This window comes from Melospiza georgiana, chromosome 30 (genome assembly GCF_028018845.1).
Source record: "Melospiza georgiana isolate bMelGeo1 chromosome 30, bMelGeo1.pri, whole genome shotgun sequence".
NCBI lineage: Eukaryota > Metazoa > Chordata > Aves > Passeriformes > Passerellidae > Melospiza > Melospiza georgiana.
In genome coordinates this window covers 663235-682614 of record NC_080459.1, presented here as the reverse complement: position 1 = coordinate 682614, position 19380 = coordinate 663235, and the positions used below count along the sequence as shown (strand labels likewise).

Here is a 19380-nt window from a genome sequence, read left to right as displayed (position 1 = left end):
AAATTAAAATATAAACACAACAGTACAAAGAAAAAACACTGACAGATTCAGAATACGACCTGACACCCTGTGGGTTACAGTGGCGGTGGCAGTCTCAATAAACGGTTGGCTGTATTCCTCCTGCAGTGACTGGTGTGGTTTTGTAGAAGCAGGGATCCTGTAGAAGGGTGGAGTTTTCCTCTGAAGATCCAGTGGTGGTGATGTTGGGCCTGGTCTTCCTCCAGGAATCCAGTGGAAAAGGCTGACTCTTGTCTTCCAGCCCTCTGATTATATCCAGGTAGGAAAGCCTTGCTCCTCCCTCTTGACAGAACTTCTCACAATGGGATGATGGAATTTTATCAGTCATGCAGTGGCACTCAATGGCCCATTAACAGAAGATATCTCCCGGGAGGGAGGATGGGTTGTGGAAGAGATAAAGAAAACTGCCCAATTAACAGAAGGTAACTGTCCCATCATATAGGAATAGAATACACGCCCCATGTCCAACCTAAGACAGCTGGGAAATGCTTTGCAGTATTCTGTGTCTGTGTTCATGTGTATTTTACACTCAAAGTCCCCCAAATTTCCAAGAGGTTTTCCCTGGGTTGTTGTCTTGTACCTGTGTGCATCTGGACCTCCCGTCACTCGGTCTCTGTCACATCCACACATCTCTGAGCCCACTGACACCTCCCAGGTTTGCACTGAATCCCTCCCTCCTGCCCTCCAGCACCAGCAATGACCATGCCAGGGAGCTCAGAGCAGGAGCACCCAGGCCAGGGCTAAAGCCAGGATCAGGAGCGCCTGGCAGAGGCAGGAGGAATCCCCCATTCCAGGGGGTGCAAGGGGGGCACTCATGTCCCCTGACAGCCCCAGGGCTACACACCAGGGAGGAGATGCCTCAGCTGCCTCAGCTGAATTGCTTCCCTCAGCCCTTGGCCCGGGAAGTCTCTGACTGGAGCACAATCTCTAGAGGAGAGTTAGCACAAGAAAGAGAAAAGAAAGGAATTGTTTCTTCCCTTTCTCTCATCCCTGCCATGTGTGCTGATTTTCTTGTCATCTCTTAGCAAAGCCAACAAAAAAGCATCTGCATTGAGGTGTTTCCCAGGGTCAGTTCCCAAACAGGGCCAAAGGAAGGTTCTCTGCCACGGAAAAAGTAACAAATGTGGGATTTGTTCAGACAGTTGAAAACATGACACTTTCTAAGCACTGGAAATCCAGAGACTCTAAAAACCAGAGTCTGCAGTTGTAATGGTCCATTGTCCTCCCTCTTCCCACTGCTGATTTGTCCCATCCCAACTCCAGAGGAGCAGATTATGGAAAGAAGACCTTCAGGGACTGTTGGAGGCCTAATCCCAGAGACAGGAAGAAAGAGTGAAATCAGGCAAAGATCTCCAGTTGTTTTCTTATCATATTGACCACAAATAGCTCTGTAGTCCATATGCAATATCAAGATGAAGAGGCATGTTCCTTATTTTTAATGCCAAATTGCTGTACTTTGGCAATTCTTTCTGGATGAGAACAAACCACAGGCCAATAATTGACCCACTTCAGTTCCCAAATCAGAAATCATTCAACTTCTACCAAGATGTCTTTCTCTGCAGGTGTCCCAGATTGCAAGGCAAGATGGATTCTATTTGCCATCTGTATGGCAGTTTTCCTTATCTCTTCCACAGTCACTCCTCCCTCTGGGGGAACATCTGCGCGATAACAGGCTATTGAATGTCACTGCATGGCTGATAAAAACTGCAGCATCCCATTGGAAGATGCTCCGCCCAGAGGGAAGAGCTAAGCATTCCTAACTGGATAAAATATGGAGATTCTGGAATAGCAGCACAGCTTCTCCACTGGATTTCCCAGAGGAATAGCAGCTGCCTCTTCTTTCACTGGATCTTCAGAGAAAGACTACACCCTTTTCTACAGGACCCACTGCTCCAACAGAACCTGACACTCCTGGAGGACTGCAGCCACATTTCCAATTGGATTGCTACCAACAGGGTGTCAGTTGTGTTCTGACTCTGTCAGTGTTGTTTTAGTTTACTGCATTGTTGATTTTATCCATTTATTTTCTTCCCTATGAAATAACTGTTATTTTCTGCTCCCATATTTTTTGCCTGAGACCCCCATAGTTTAAAATTTATAGCAATTTGGAGGCAGGGAGGTTCACATTCTCCATTTCATGGGAGGCTTCTGCCTTCCTTAGCAGGCACCTGTCTTTCCAAACCAAGACAGCAGGACTGAAGGCACTTTGATTCCTTTTGTCCCAAGTTTCTCCTGAGTTCATGACTTCAGATGAACTGGAATGGTCCCGACAGCACAAAAGCCACGACAATGAGCAGGATCAAATCCCCAGGTCACCATTAAATGCACTCGATCCACGCCTTGCACAGCCCAGCAGCAATTCCTGCCTCTGTCCCCAGCTCTGGCTCAGCCTGAGGTGTGTGCAGGGCCGGCTCCTGCAGGACACAGCACTGGGAGCCGTTCTGTGTCCCGCAGCTTCGGCATCTCAGGCGCCACTCCACAGCTGCGGGGCTGTGCCACCACTGTTCCATGGCTGTAGCTCTCGTGCCACTACCATTCCATGGCTGTAGTTCCTGTGCCACCATTGTTCCATGGCTGCAGTTCCTGTGCCACCACTGTTCCATGGCTGTAGTTCCTGTGCCACCACCATTCCATGGCTGTAGCTCCTGTGCCACCACTATTGCATGGCTGTAGCTCCTGTGCCACCACTGTTCCATGGCTGTAGCTCCTGTGCCACCACTGTTCCATGGTTGTTGTTCCTGCGCCACCACTCTTCCATGGCTGTAGCTCCTGTGCCACCACTGTTCTGCCTTTTCCATGCTCACTCCACTGCTGCTCAAAAGCCGTGCTGTGCTGTTTCAGCACAGTTCCTCTGCTCCCCTGCTGCTCCAACACTGCTCATCTCCCACTGTTCCACTGCTCCTTCTCTGCTCCTCCCCTGCTCCCCTGTTGTTCCATGGCTGCTGCTTCTGTTCTAGTGCTGCTGCCACAGCTGCAGTGTCACAGAGAGGGGAACGTTCAGGCAACTACACTGTGGTGTCACAGAGACTGGTACAACAGGACTGCCACAGCTGTGGTGTCACAGAGAGGGGAACACTTGGACTGCCACTGCTGTGGTGTCACAGAGAGGGGAATGTTGGGGTGGCTGCTGCTGTGGTGTCATAAAAAGGAACACTGGGTCTGCCAGTGCAGTGTTGTCATAGAGAGGAGAACATTGGGAACATTGGGGCTTCCACTGCTGTAGTGTCACAGAGAGGGGAATGTTGGGGCTGCCATCCTTGTGGGCTCAAAGACAGGGTAATCTTGGGGCTGCCACTGCTGTGGTGCCACAGAGAAGTCAATGTTGGGACTGCCAATGCAGTGGTATCACAGAGGGGAATGTTGGGGGAGTCACTGCTGTGGTGTCAAAGACAGGAGAGTATTTGGGGCTGCCACTTCTGCGGTGTCACAGAGAGGGAAAAGCTGGAGTTGCAATTGCTTTGGTGTCATAGACAGGGGGACATTGGTATTGCCACTGCTGTCATGTCACCGAGAGGGGAACACTGAGGTTTCCACCATTGGGGTGTCACTGACAGGGAAACACTGGGGCTGCAAATGTTGACGAGTCACAGACAGGGAAATGTTGGAACTGCCACTCTGTTGCTACCATAGAGAGTAGAACTTTTGCTGTCCACCTCTGCAGTGTCATAGAGAGGAGAACTTTGGGGCTTCCACTGCTGTGGTGCCACAGAGAAGGGGACATTGGGGCTGCCACAGCAGTAGTGTCACTGGGAGAACTTTGGGGCTGTCACCACTGTGGTATCACAGACAGGGGAAGGTTGGGGCAGCCACTGGTGTGGTGTCAGAGAGAGAGGGACATGGGGCTTCCACAGCTGCAATGTCACAAGGAGGGGAAAGTTGGGGCATTCACTGGGTCTCCACCAAGGCTAACAGTGAAAGCAGGGCGCTGGGGGAGGCAGCAGGGAGAGCAGACGCTGTGCTGGGTGAGCGAGGGAAGAGGATGAGTGCAGAAGGCACAGCCCACCAGGAGGCCACCAGGCAGAGCTGTGGAGCCTCCCCAGGTGAAGGTGACCTGCCCAGGGTGTGCCCTGCTGCCCCCAGGACTGTGCTGCCATCCTTGGCAGAGGTGTTTGCCCAGAAGGATGTCCCCTGGTCACCCGGGGCCGTGCCGCTGCCCCGGATGAGAGGGCGCTGTCAGCTGAGTGTGCCGTCCCCGGGCTCAGTGCTGGAGGCGACCCAAGCAGCCTGGCTGTGTTAAATGAGCACCCTGCAGCCCCTCCATGCCCTGCCGTGGCTGCCAAGACTCCTGAAAGGACTGGCTGCTGTGCTGCTGTGCCCTCTGCTGCCCCTTGTTCTGCCCTGCTGGCAGAAACTGCTGAAACTGGCCAAGAGCAGCGCGGGTTGTCAATGGAGTGCAGTGCTGCTGATCCAGAGGGTGGAGAGACGTCATGCTGTAGAGCCACATTGAACAGGCACTCTGCCACTCTGCTGTGCCCTGCTGCCATAGCTGGAACACCAGAAGCAGCATTTGGTAGCAGCAGGGAGGCGCTTTGCCCCTGCAGCCGCTGCAAAGCACCCAGCTGCCACCACTGTGAGACACCTTGCTCCTGCAGGACAGTGCCCGGCCATCGAGCGGGTTTTGCTGCCCCTGCGGCAGGCCTGCCATACCAACTGAGATCTCAGAAGCAGTGCCTGTCCCCTGTGAGATTCCAGCTCCTCTGTGCCATGCGGCTGCCCCTGTAGCCATCTCTGCCTGCGGTGGAACCACCTCTCTGTGCTTTGCTGTGACTGAAAGCGCCCCTACAGCTGTGCCCAGCCATGGCGAGATAGTGCCGGGCCCCGGCGGGAGAGCGCCCTGGCACTGTAAGGGGGTGCCTGGCTGAGGAGCCATTCCTGGCTGCTATGGAGCTGCCTGTGCCTGTTGCCAAGCTGTACCTGGCTGCTGTGAGGCTCCCAGCTGCTGTGGAACACATGGCTACCATCAAGCTGTATCTGTCGCTCCATGTCCTGCTGTCGACTGCTGTGAAAAGGTGTCGGCCGAGAGGTTTGTGCAGGGGAAGGTCCCTGGGGGGGTTCCCTGGGCCAGTGCCCCACCTGGGCCAGCACCAAGCAGCCAGCTTAGAACTGGTGCAAACCAGGGCAATCTGACTGTTTAATTAAAACAAAGCATCACAAAGGCCTGAGGTGGGTGTTGATGCAATGTGATTTCTGCCCAGTGCTCTGAATGTCAAAGTTAAGAAATTCAGTGAAGTGCAGGCAAATGGCAGTAGCAACTATGACTCTCCTAAGGCAGTTTTTGAGAGTATAGTTACAAACTGGGCCTTGCTGCAGAGATTGCACCTCCTCGTGGTCCTGCTGGATATCCTGTGTAATGTAACCCAATCGATCTCTGCCCCAGCACAGAGGCAGTGGGGATGGCCAGTTCAACATCCCCCGGTTGAAATTTCATCTTCCTGAAACAAATTTACAGTAAGAGCTATGTGGCTTTTTGCCCAAAACCTGGCTCCAGAGTATTGGGATTTAATTCCAACATCACACTGCAACATCCGACTTTGAAAGTGGGCAAAAGATTGCTACAGCCTTAGGGGTCCACTACCATTCTTATTCTACCTCCCCTAAAATTGTGGCAAATTAACTATCCAGGTCCGTAAAATGGGGAACCACTTTAACAACAAACCTCTAAATGTGACTAGGTAGCCTTGGTGTCGCAGGGTCTTAAAGTGGATAATTTGTCTCAATTTTGTAAGGGAAATTTGATGACTTTATTTTCTAAAAAGCAGGTAGACCTCTTGTCTAAAAACTAGGTAGACCTAGTGCCTAAAAGTTTACCATCAGAACCCTCCATTTTGGCAGACTATGGACTGGCTACGCTGGTGAACTTGGGGTTTTATAAATATGAGTTTTTAGTGAATAACTTTGAATGTGTTCATTTTCCCACAAGCTGGGAGGGTTTGAGCAGGCTGCCTGAGGTCTATGAACAGCTTGCACCACGGCCAAGTGTGGGACTGAAGACCTGCCTTCTGAGGAACTGTGAATTGTTTGTGGTTGACAGCGGGAAGAGAAACAGCACTTGGGAGATGGAGGGCACACCAGAAACATGGCCTGCTGAGCCAGAGAACGACACCAAGCTGGCGACATCCCCAGCTCAGACAATGAACCGCGGGAACAGACACTGGAAGACATCCTTACTGTGACTGTTCCTAATAAAAAAATCCACCTTATCCTTGCTGTGGTACCCAGGTGAACTTTGTGTTGGGCTTGATTGAACATCTGAGGGTAACCCATGGAAAAAGGAGGGTTTGTTTTCAGTGCGCTCTGTGGAAAAGAGAAGAGTAATAATCATAGTATTGTTTGTCACTTTCCTAAATGCAGGAGAACAGCAGAAATGGCTCCAGGCAGGGAGTGGATATGTGAGGAATGCAGCATGGACTTCAAGATGAAAATTTTCTGGGACAACACAAAAGATTGGCACATTTATTGGTTAGAAATCAGGAAAGGGTTGCTTTCCCACCCAAAAGAGACTTCCAACCAAGGAGCCCACAAAAGATGCTGGACTAAAGAGGAGGATGAACTTCTGATAAGATTGGAGGCTCAGTTTGCGGGGAGCAAGAACATCAATAGACTCATTGCAGGACACTCATCACAAGCAAAACAGCTAAACAAAGCAAGGAGAAAAGGAGATTGCTGCCCAAGAAACCAGCTGAGAATGTAGATAAAGAAACAGGGATGACTCATCAAACCAGGACATCACATGAGGGCCTGAGAATGGACTTGGACAAAGATCTTGGGAGGAGTCAGATGCTTGGGAGAGCAGCTGCTGGAAGGAAAACAGATCCCAAGATGAGTCACCACCCTGATAAAGATAACAACAGTTGGGAAACAGCAAGTGACAGAGTGAGGGGCAGCTGCAGGCCCATTATCTCAGAACCCTCAGTGAATGGTATCAGCTGAGACAATTAACATCTTCCCACAGGCATTCAAGCACTTCCTAGATGGCCAGGAGATGCAATCAACAGTCAATCAATCAGCACAGGAATGCTCCTGATGCTTTGAATCAATCAGCCAGATAAGAATAGCAACCAGAGATAAAGGAAAAATGGGGACCCAGGAAAAAGGAACAACAGGACCTTTTCAAAAATGGATGAAAAGAAGAGCAGCTAAGAAAGGTAATTTTCTTTTTGTCCAGGACTTGTTCCATCTAGATAGGGGAAAACTTGCTAAAATTATCCTGAATGACACAGTGTTTGTCCTGTGAAATCATACCCATCGAACATTTTTCAATTTTAAAAGCCATATGAGAACAGTTGATAGCCTTGGGAACTTCCAAACTAATGGGAAAGCCGACAATGGTGCTTTCAGAGAATTAATTACAGCAAAAGAAATTGAGAAAAATGGGCAGGAGATGAGCAAAACCTCAGGAAAGGGAACCCAAAGAACTCCTGGGCCACAGAGATCTTCAGCTTATGGTTAACCCAGACATGGTGAGGGGTTGCAGGACTGTTTTGATTCCTAAGTCAACCAAACCAGAGCACCTAAAGGAAATTAACAACTGGAAACCTATCCCAAACAGTTCCATCTTGCTAAGACTGTTCTCCAGCATTTTAACAGCCAAACTGACCAAGGCTTGTCCCCTCATCCCAAGGCCAAGAGGCTTTGTAAGAGCAGTGGGATGCTGTGAAAACCTGAAACTCCTGCAAATCATTATTCGGTCAGCAAAAGGAGAACACAAACCCCAGGGTGTTGTATTTGTGGACATCACCAAGGCTTTTGACACCATAAGCCAGCAGCACATTCTACATGCCCTACAGGAAAGGGAAGCAGACCCCCACATCATCAGTTTGGTGTGCAATATTGTGAAAAATGTTTTTGTGATTTGTCTCAATCAGCAATGGAATCAGAAATGCTTGTATCTGCTGTGTAGAAAATGGATGCATTCTTTGGGATAGATACAAAGAAGGGTTTTGAAACTTTCTCTAGCCAAATAAAGCTTCAAAGTAGGGGAAGTATGGTAAAGCAAAGAGATGAGGTAGAAAGATGGCTGATGCTAAGAATAAAATCAAGGAAGATGTGGTAAAGCTAAGGGGACTGCAATGCAACTAAATGCATATGTATAATAAAAAGCTTAACAAAATCATGTAGCAGACAGCAGTGAAGGGGCCTCCCTCCAGACGAGCACAAGAAGGACAGGAAGCCAACAACCACCTGGAAAGATGATGCAATTGCTGATTCCAGCTTATTGATATTTACTCATTTGTATTAACCAAGCATGTATTAACATTGGAAAACGCTTTGTAGGCTTCAAAATAGTACATATACTTTACTGAATTTGTAAGTGCTGTGTGCCGTGAGTGGAGCAGTGACTCCCCGGTCCCCCAGCACTGCTTCCTCACCTTCTTTCAAATCAAAGATATTGAAATAAAATTTGCATTGGCTATTAAAATTTTATGTATTAGTATGATCCTTGTCACATGCCAGCACTCCCAGTATGGTCCCAGAATAATCCCAGTTACTTTCAAGCCGTCCCAGGATGGTGCCATTTGCCTCCAGCTAGATCAACCCATTCAATCCCAGTATGATGCCATTTGCTCCCAGTGTGCTCCCATTTGCTCCCAGTCACCCCCAGTCCAGGGATGATGTGCATTGTGTTTCCCAGTCACTCTCAGAAACTCCCAGTGTTAATCCAGTCAGTCCCAGTATGATGCAGAAATGAGCCCACTGTGGTCCCAGTTGCTGCCAGTATGAACCACTTGTGCCCCGCATGGTTCCACTTGCTCCCTTTCACCCTGACTTTTGTTCCAGTCTCTCCCAGTCTTTCCCAGTGTATCCCAGTTCCTTCCAGCATATTCCCAGTCCTTCCCAGTATGATCCCAGTTCATCCCAGTAGAAGCCCAGTTGCTTCCAATGATGCCCAGCATGCACCCAATCACCCCCAGTTCCTCCCACTTGCTGCTGGCATGATCCCAGTGGCTCACAGCTGCTCCTGGTCACCCAGAGCATGATCCCACTTGCTCCCAGTATATCCCATTTGCCTCCAACAGGGTCACAATTGCACCTGGCAGGCTCTTATGCAGTCCCGGTATGATCCCACTATGATCCCACTATGATCCCAGTCTCCTCAGTGTGATCACAGTCTCCCCCGGCATGGGTCAAGCTGCTCCCAATATGATCCCAGAATGATGTCAGTACAAACCCAGTACAATTCCAGTCACTGCCTGTATGATCCCAGTATGATCCCAGTACAGCTCAGTCCCTCCCAGTGATGCCATTCCTGGGATCCCCCAGCCCTCTCTGCATTCGCCCCTCCTGGATCTCCCAAGAGGAACCCCAAGGGCTGGCAGTTCCCAGGCAGGGTCCCCAGCGAGGCCCAGTTTGGATGTTCAGCCCCCAGTTTTCCCAGTTTGCCTCTCCTTTGGGCCGGGCCGTGTTCCCCCTGCCCACAGCGGCTGGGAGCAGCTGAGAGCGCCGTGCTGCCCATCCTGACCTGTCCCGGCTCCTTCCCTGCTCCTGCCGCGGGCTGCGAGGGCTGTGGGAATGGGCACCGAGGGCGTGGCTCCCGCTGGGGGAGGAGGAGGAGGGAGAAAAGAGGGGGGAAGAAGGAGGATAGCAAGAAGTGATGAAAGTAGGAGAACGGCTTAGGGAGGAGGTGGAGAAGGGGCAGAAGAGGAGGAGTGGGAGGAAGAAGAAGAGGAGGGACAAAGGAGGATCAGGGAAAGCAGAAGGAACCACGAGGTTGAGCACTCCCTGAATTCGAAGCCCCCACGTGTGGGATCATCACCCCCATCCCACAGGTGACCAGGGAAGTGGAGCTTGGCCCAGATATCCTGGGGGGTCCCTGGGTTGGGTTTTTGGGGGGGGGGTTGATTGTAGAATGTAGAACTCCAAATCTGAGCAGAAAAGGCACCATGGGGGGACATCGGGGGGTGCCAGTAGCGGCTACCAGCAGAGGCAGCCTGGAGGAGTAGAGCTCTGTGTCCCCCAGGAGCCCAAAGTGGGGAGCCCAGAGAGGGGGGAGCACCGCCATTGGCGGGAGCCTCAAGAGCCTGGAGAGGGGCAGGGGGAACTCCTTGGAGCCGCTACAGCCCCGAGCAAAGAATGAGGGGAGAAGGGACCCTAGGATCCCAAAACGCCCCAGCATCCCTAAACTGGGAGATGGAAAAGGGAGGAGCTTTTTGATTCTTGGGACTCCCAGCAGCTTGGGGAGGGTGGGAACCAAGGAGACAGGGGACCCCCAATACAAGCATGTCCCACAACAGCTGGGACAGGGGGCAATCCTCAAACACCACAGGGGAGAGAGCAGAGACAGGCAACTCCTGAGAAGCATTTTCAGGGCTGAATCTTGGGAGGTTTTCATGGAGCCCAGTGGCTGGTGGCTTCTAGAGATGGACTTGGGCAGAGGGACATTCAATCTCAATGTTCTCATCCCTTGTTTTATCTGAACCAGGAGTTTCCATTCCCAGTCGTTGGTGGCATGGAGGAGAAGGCTGTGAGGAAGATGAAGATTGCTGTTTTAGGTTGCAAGATGTAGCTGAGGGTTTGTCATCAATTCCCATCTGTTAGAAGTGGGGCAGGTATCATCTGTTAATTGAGCAGTTATTTTTATCTCTTCTACAACCAATGCTCCCTCTGGGAAATATCTTCTCTTAATGGGCCATTGAGTGTCACTGTATGACTGATAAAAAGTATATCATCCCATTATGAGATGCTCCGCCCAGAGGGAGGAGCCAAGCATTCCTGCCTGGATATAAGCTCAGCCTTGGGACCCCATAGCCAGCCTTTCCCACAGGATTGTCAGAGGAGCAGCTTTCTTATCCACAGAATTCCCAGAGGAAGACCAGGCCCAACACCACCACCACTGAACCTTCAGAGAAAAGCGCCACCCTTCTACAGGATCCTTGCTTCAACAGAGCCACACCTGTCACTGCAGGAGGACTGCAGGCACTATTTAACAGGATTGCTATCAGGGCCCTGACCCACAGAGTGTCAGGTCGTATCCAGACTTGGTGAGTGGGTTTTTTTTGTACAGCTGCATTTGTATTTTTAAAATTTTCCTAGTCAATAACTGTTTTTCCTAGTCCCATATTTTTGCCTGAGACAACCTTAATTTCAAGATTATAATAATTCAGAGGGGGAGGGTTTACATTTTCCATTTCAAGGGAGCCTCTTGCCTTCCTTAGCAAACACCTGTCTATTCAAACCGAGACAATGCCCCAGGATACCCAGGCGGGTGAGGAGGACGTCAGTGCCCCTTTCCCCCTCTCTCCTCCTTCATCTCCCAGCCCAGCACAGCTGCCGGCTGAGGACAACCCTACTGCCAATGCCGTCCTGCTGGGGAAGCACTGGGGACATCTCCTTCCCCTTCCCTCTGGCACAGAGGCAAATCTCATCCTCTCTTTGTCCTTCCTCCCCCAGACAAGAAGCTGAGGATGGAGACCAGGGCGGACAAATCTCCAGAGCAGAACCTGGTGGAAGAGGCCACTTTGAGCAGCTCCACCGCGCATGAATCCAATGGGGAGGAAAAGTCCCAGAGGTCCCACAGGACGAGTGCCACCAAACCCAGCCCGGGTTGCTCTGAGGAGGAAAGACCCACCCTGGGCCAGGAAGGTGGACAGAGCTTCAGCCAGGGCTCGGAGCTGGTGGTGCATGAGCAGCTTCACGATGGAGAGAAGCCCTACAAGTGCTTGGAGTGTGGGAAGAGCTTCAGCTGGAGCAGCACCCTGATCCGCCACCAGATGATCCACGCCAGGCAATGGCCCTATGAGTGTGGGGAATGTGGGAAGGGCTTCAGGTGCAGCTCTGAGTTCGTTACCCACAAACGCATCCACACCTGGGAACGGCCCTATGAGTGTTCCAAGTGTCAGAAGAGGTTTCGGATCAGCTCCCATCTCATCCTGCACCAGCGTATTCACACTGAGGAGAGGCCCTTCCGCTGCCCTGAATGTGGGAAGGGCTTCAAGCAAAACTCCCACCTCATCATCCATCAACGCATCCATGCTGGGGAGAGCCCCTACGAGTGTCCCCAGTGTGGGAAGAGGTTTCAGACCAGTTCCCATCTCCTTCTGCATGAGCGGATTCACACAGAGGAGAGGCCCTTCCGCTGCCCTGACTGTGGGAAGGGCTTCAAGCAAAACTCCCACCTTGTCACCCACCGGTGCATTCACACCAGGGAGAGGCCCTACGAGTGTCCCCAGTGTGGGAAGAGCTTCAGCCGGAGCTCTGCCTTGACCAAACACCAACAGAGGCACCAGTAAGGGAAGCCCTGCAAATGCCCTAACTGCAGGAGGAGCTTTGTGCACAGCTCCAGCTTCATCTCCCATTGAAGAACCCAAGTTGGGAAGAACGCTGGTGCTCCATGTTCCCTGTGAGCCTTACTGGCAAAACTCCTGTCCCTTTTCCTGCCCCTGCCAACGACATGATGTGGGATCGAAGAACATGAGGGTCTGGCTAATGCCATGTCATTATTTTCACTGCTGCTTCAGGTCAATGCCAGAGGCAGGAAAGGGACTCTCTCCCCTTGAGAGAAGGGTGTCCTTTCCAGGCAGGAGTGAATATGTGGCTGGAAAGAGACAGTCAGTGGTGTTGTAGTTTCCCCTTTAAGTAGTTTTTCTGATCCCTCCTGTTACCAGTGTTGTTGCTGTTCCTGTTTGTTCCTTATCTGGTTGCTGTTCCCAATAAATTGTTCTCATCCCAGGCTGGGATCTTCGCCTTTTGTGCTTTCCATGGGAGGTGGGAGGGCAGTGAGGGCAGCGTGGTTTTAGCAGGAGCAGGAAATTGGGGAATCCCATTCCTGAACCCCAGCCCCTGGAAACCGAGCATCCCAGCTGGTCCCAGCCCTGGTGGCCATGGCAACAACACTGATGCCCAGGGACAGGAGTGGAGGGAATGGCTGCAGCTGAGTCGGGGCAGGCTCAGGTTGGCTGTCAGGAAAAGGTTTTTGCCCAGAGGCTGCTGGGGCCCTGCCCAGGCTCCCCAGGGAATGGTCCCAGCTCCAGGGCTCTCTGAGCTCCAGCAGTGTTTGGACAGCACTGGCAGGCCCAGGCTGGCATTGTTGGGGTGTCCTGTGCAAGGCCAGCAGTTGGACTGGAGGATCCTGATGAATCCCTCCCAGCTCAGCCAATTCTGTGGTTCTGGGATCCCATGAGCCTGGGGATGGGGCTGCCAATGGTTGCCATGGCAACAGGCTGTGGCTGCAGGCCTGATCTGGTGTCCATGGCAACCACCCTTGGCATGGGGTCTCCATGGAGCTGCCAGGGGACTGAGCATAGCAACAGGGGGCTGGTGATGGTTGCCATGGAAACTGACCTTAGCAACAGGGGGCTGGTGATGGTTGCCATGGAAACTGTCCAGACAAAAGGGGTTTAGTGATGGTTGCCATGGAAACTGACCATGGCAACAGGGGGCTGGCGAGGGTAGCCATGGAAACTGTCCAGAGCAATGGGTTCTGGTGATGGGTGCCTTCTAATTAACTGAATTGCCACAGGCACTCAGAGGAGTTCCATGGGAGGTGCCCTGATTTTTTAAGATTTTCTAAGATATTGACATTCTTGTAGCAAACTTTCTCACACACTTGCTGTAAATAACTCATCGTTTTGCATTCCTTTATGGAGGAGGAGAAAGTTGATGGAGTCTTGGTTTGTCCAGTGTCATTGGAGAGGTGGCACAGTCACCCTCCAATCCACTGTCACTCTTGGAAAACTATAAATGTTGGAGTCAGAAAATAAACTTACTTTTTTTTCACCATGAGAACAGCGGTGTGAGCTTGTGTTCTCTTGTGTCCTATAGCAACACATGGGGACTTTCCAAGAGTCTCCAGGCCGTTCAAGAGCTGGAATGTCACACACAGAGACAGGGGCTCCATGGACACCTCCCAGGGCTTTCTGGGGATGATGAAGAGCCCTGTGGTCAGAGGCAGTCACAGCCATTCCATGGTGACATCCCAAGGCACCTTGGGCTGCAAATGCACCGATCTGTCACAGGCAATCACGGGGGCTTCACGGTGACATCCCAGGAGTCTCCAGGCTGCCCAAGTCTCAGGATGTCTCAGACACTCACAGGGGTTCCTGTCATGGGCAGAGTGGGAGCTGCAGGCAAAAGCTTTGTTTCTTTATTGGAGAAACTCCTGCTGAGTCATGGGATGGAGAAATGGGACACAGCAGCCACCATTGAACTCTAGACTTCTTAAGTTCTATCTCAGAGAGGAGACTGGGGGTGGCTGGATCCAATCCCAGCCCCAGACATTGACAAAGGGGCAAAAGATTGGACAGGTGGAATTGAACTTTAATGCAATTTGTCCCACAGGATTCATGATGGAATACCAGAGAGATTTCTAAAAATACAGCTCTGATTGATTCTGATCATGCTTAGACAGAAAGATCTTGATCAGAGTTATTTCCTCCACAGCACTGGAGCTCTAACAATTAGAATATTCTTCCCTGGGAAGAAATTTTGAAGTCAACAGGGCCTTGCTGGAGCTGTTGGAGCCCATTGCAGGCAGAACTTCCTGCTCCAGCAGGAACTGCCTTTCCTGTGCCATGGGCAGGGCAGGTCCCACTGCAGGAAAAGCCCCAGGCCAGCCCCAGCACAGGGAAGGGCTCGGGCACAAGGGCAGAGTGCCATGCTGGCAGCTGTGCCAGGGAGAGCCTGAGGCACCAAAGGCACCTTGGCAGCAGCAGCTGCTTGCAGGCCATGGCCAGAAGCCTCCCTTGGCAGCCTGGCCTGGTGGGAACCACTGCAGAGCTGCTGCCTCAGGGCTCATTCCTGGCTGGGCTCTGAAAAGCCACTTCTGCTCCAGGATCCTGACTGGGAAGCCATTGGCCCCAGCACCTTGGGGACAAGATATTAATGACAAAACTCTTCATGCCAGCAGAGCCTAGGCAGGGGCAGAGGAAAGGGGAGAGCCAGGCCCAGGGGACAGGGCTGCCATGGTGATGGCTGTGAGGTCACTGCCGCTGCAGCAGCCTGGTTGCCCCCAGCGGATATTCTGGCCAGAAGCGTTGTGAGGGCACCCAGCACATCAGAGAACCCACACTACAGGAATTCTGTTCTTTGGTTGGGGAGGGTTTCACTGGGTCAGGCTACACAAAGCTCCCGCTCTTGGGCAATTCCTGGGATGGGGCATCCAATTCTCTAGAAAATCAGGTGCAGTTTCATGCCACTTTCATAATTGTAAAATATTTTTTCCTTCTAACAAATGTAAATCCACCTTCATTCATTTTAAAGATATTGACCCTTTTTCTGTAATGGCAAGATTTGGGAGAAAATAGATGAGATAATAAAGGCCCTTTGGGCCATCCACCACATTGGTGTCTGCGTGCTCCTTGGCCCGAGCGACCCTGGAGAGTTTGGGTTGCCGTGCTGTTCCTCAGAACCAGGTCGCCTTGCCTTATATCAGAAGGCAACAACTGGTGCTGAAACCCGGGAGCCGATCTGCGCCCGGGGAACGGGGATTCTCCTGGACAGAGGACGGCGGCTGCACAGCTGGCCTAGTGCAGCGGAGGGGACGCCCTCGGACCAGCGACGAGCATGGATGCTATCACGAAGGTCGTATCAGAAATGCATGCACAATGGGGTATAGAATGTAAAATTAGAAATATGACTCTCACATTGCCGATATTGATTAAGCTTGGGGCTATAGAAAGCCCTGTGGATATTTTACACCCAGGGGTGTGGGATAATTGTACAAAAGCTCTGGCGGAGGACACTATGTCCTCGGGGTCAGGGAAAGCCCTAAAATCGTGGGGCAGAGTTATCCAGGCTCTGCAAAAAGCTTGACAAGAGCAAGAAACCTGGAAAGCCGCAGAAACCTGTTTATTAGCCACGCCGCAGCTCGAGGTGGGTGCGGCAACACAGACCGCGGAGCTTCTTGATCCGGGCAGACGCAAGGAGGCGCGGTTGCCGGGACCCCCTCAGCGAGTGGACTCACCATCGGAGGGGGGGGAACACACCCGGGTGTTCTGGCAGGGACTCGCGGAGGAGGCGCAGAACGCTGCCGGATTGTTGGACCCCACAGGGATTGGTAAAAACTCGCCCCCGCCATTGCGTTTGAAAATGGCGCCGAACCGTGTGGCAAGGGCGGAAGGGAGGAGGCGGGGGGCGGAAACGCAGTCAGCCTGCTTAACAACGCGTGCGCGGACGAGCAGGGAGAAAGGGTGGAGCGTAAGACCAATCAGAGCACTCTATTCAAATTAGGTCCTTATAGGGAAGGGACCTCCCCCAGTTGGAGGCGGGGGGACCCCAGGGGGAGGGAACGGCCCGACCCCTGCAGGAAGGGGCGGGGTCGGAGCCCGAGAAAAAGGCAGAGCAGCCTGGAAATGCTCGGTCATTCGACCTCCGACTCCGACTCAGTCTCGAGCTCTATGCTCGAGAGGGAATCAGAGGACTCCGATTCTTATTCTAGCTTTAACAGAGTGTGAGCAGCGGCATATAAGGTCTCTAGTCGCAGTGCTCCCGCGTGGGTGAAGGGGTTATCAAAGAAAGACCGGACCCCGCTTACAGATTGGCGGAAAATAAAGATAGCTTGCACGGAATGGGCCCCGTCTGCCAATCTGGTGTTCCCGGTCCGTGTGGGGGGGGCAGGCAAAAACCAACGAAGGACCTATTCCCCGGTTAATCCAAAGGATGTCCAGGAAATCATTAAAGCGATTGCAGACAAGGGAATTAATTCTGCCATTGTTACCACACTCATTGATGACGTTTTTGGAGGGGATGATATGTTGCCCTTTGATATTAAGCAGACGTGTAGGATGATTTTCGATGGCGCGGGGATGATTGTTTTCAAACAAGAGTGGGAGGATCAATGCACAAAGGAGCTAGCCCAGATAACGGGACCTGACCATCCACTGCACGGTTCCACCATACAGAGGTTGATGGGCAGAGACCCCACTATGATTACCCCCCAGGCCCAGGCTGAGGGCTTGCGGGCCCATGAGGTTATGACAACCACCCGGGCTGCCCAAGAAGCCATCTGTGCTACTTCCAAAGTAGTAGCCAAACCTTCACCATGGTCAACTATAAAACAGAGTAAGAGTGAGAGCTTCACTCAGTTTGTGGACAGGCTTCAGGCAGCATTAGATTCCTCCTCATTACCCTCAGAGGCTAAGGGTCCCGTGCTGGCAGACTGCCTACGCCAGCAATGCAACTCAGCCACCAAAGACATTTTAAGGTCACTGCCATCTGGGTCTAATATAGCAGCCATGATCAGACACGTTGCAAAGGAGGAACACCTAGCTCCCATCCAAGCAGCAGTTCACACTGCAATAACCAGTGTCATGTCATGCCTTAGGTGTGGCCATGCAGGCCACTTGGCAGTAAACTGCCCCCAGCCAAGATGCCTATGAGCAACTGCTCCACCACACCAAGGGGGATTTAGGGGACCGTGCTGGGCATGTGGAAGGAAGGGGCACTTAGCTAAGGAATGCCGATCCAGGCTTCAGGGAAACAGGAGAGGGAGGAGGCAGCTGGGCTGCATCCAGCCCCCTCCCACCTGGAATATGCAGCGGCCCAGCTACAGCAACCCCCAGTGGGGCAGGGGACCCTCATACCCCATGCCCCCACAGGGAGCAGTCAATTTTGCATCCCCGCCTATGGTGCAATGGCAGAGTTATGCAGCACCCTCAGTACCCTCGCACCCCCTACTACCACAACCTGCACCGGTGGTACAGGGCCAGCAGGAGACGCGCCAGAGCAGGATCCCTGGGTGGCCTTGGCCATGAGAATAGGAAAGGAACCCCTGATGGTGTGGGGGACATGCCGCCTTTATGGCAGCCAGGATCCCCACGTCATAGGGTTTCAGTTCTGGGCAGACACGGGATCAGACTGTATGATTATTCCCCAAGCACATTGGCCCGGACATTGGCAATTCAAAGAAGTCCCTCCAGTGAACGGAGTGGGAGGGCAGTCCTGGGCATGGAAAAGCACCCAGCTGGTGGCTATAACACTTCATACGAAAAAGGGACCAGAACAGACAGTCACGATTTATCCCTACATACTGCAAAATTCTCCACCCCTGTTAGGAAGGGACGTTCTTTCCATGCTAGGATTTCGGATTAAAAATTTATCCTGAGGGCCACTGCCGTACACCCTCCGCTGCCAATCAAATTGACCTGGAAATCATCAGACCCCGTATGGGTCGAGCAGTGGCCCCTGACAGAGCCTTGAGCGGCAGCCTTGCTGGAACTGGTCGACCGCGAACTGCAAAAGGGTCACATAGAACCCTCCACCAGCCTATGGAACACCCCTGTATTCGTGATCCACAAAAGGTCCAGAGAAGGATATCGCCTCATCCACTACCTGAGAGAAGTGAACAACATGATCCGACCCATGGGTCCAGTCCAGACACTGCTACCCACGAACTCAGCCATTCCCGCAGGGCAGCCGTGCGTGGTGCTGGACATCAAGGATTGTTTCTTCTCAATACCTCTGCACCCTGAGGACAGAGAACGATTCGCCTTTTCCGTGGCATTCTGAAACGGCGAGTGGCCCAACCTCCGCTTCCAATGGAGACTATTACCACAAGGTCTGGTAGACAGCCCTGTCATATGCCAAATCACTGTGGACAAAGCACTGATGCCAGTCCGACACTCCTATCCCAATGCAACCATCATTCAGTACATGGATGACATCCTAGTTGCAGCACCATCAGCAAGCCAAGTAGATCACCTGGTGTCCACAATCACGGAAACGCTTCAGGCCAACGGCTTCGAGATCGCGAGCGCAAAGATCAAGAGAGGACCCTACGTGACCTTCCTGAGAGTAGGGATCACAAGCTCCTACATGACACCCCCCGAGGTGAAGGTCAGTCGAGACATCAAAACACTCTACGACGTGCAACGCCTGGTGGGATCACTGCAGTGGCTTCGCAACATCGTCCTGATCCCTCCCGAGGTCATGGACCCTCTATATGACCTCCTGAAAGGAAAGCACCCCTGGGAACCCAAGGAGCTGACACCGCAGGCAACGAGCTCCCTCGACTTCATCGAAAGCCAGATGACCGCTGGCACACTTGCCAGGTGGAACCCAGCCATGCCCCTGCACCTATACGTCCACTTTACACTGAAGGGGGGAGTGGAAGCATTGGCTCAAGGACCTTCTGAAAAGGCTCGACCGATCCAATGGGTGGTTCTTGGAAGACCTGCCCATGCTTTTTCCCCAGGAATCGAATGCATCGCTAACCTCATCATGAAAGGCAGGAAACTCGCCTTGAAACACCTAGGGACAGAGCCGACAAGCATCCACCTTCTGTTTCGCAAGCAACCGACCTTGGAGTCAGCCACAATATCGGAGTACCTAGCCCTTCCTCTTACTGGCTTCGGAGGAGAAGCCAGTAGGAGTAATCTCCTACTCCTCCAGACCACCCTGGACTCAGCTGCTGACCATAGTCGACATGGA

At 52.3% G+C, this 19380-nt stretch overlaps 1 protein-coding gene across 1 annotated transcript in view; it reads left to right on the top strand.

Moving 5' to 3' along the window:
* Positions 1 to 18459, top strand: part of LOC131094589 (zinc finger protein 883-like) — a 49475-nt gene extending 31016 nt beyond the window's left edge. The window contains exons 3-8 of the mRNA XM_058042246.1: positions 11599 to 12241; positions 15870 to 16009; positions 16570 to 16731; positions 16923 to 17013; positions 17550 to 17648; positions 18252 to 18459. Of these exons, the coding sequence (XP_057898229.1) occupies positions 11599 to 12241; positions 15870 to 16009; positions 16570 to 16731; positions 16923 to 17013; positions 17550 to 17648; positions 18252 to 18459 (1343 nt within the window). The remainder of the gene's footprint in view (positions 1 to 11598; positions 12242 to 15869; positions 16010 to 16569; positions 16732 to 16922; positions 17014 to 17549; positions 17649 to 18251) is intronic.
* Positions 18460 to 19380: the final 921 nt, after the last annotated feature.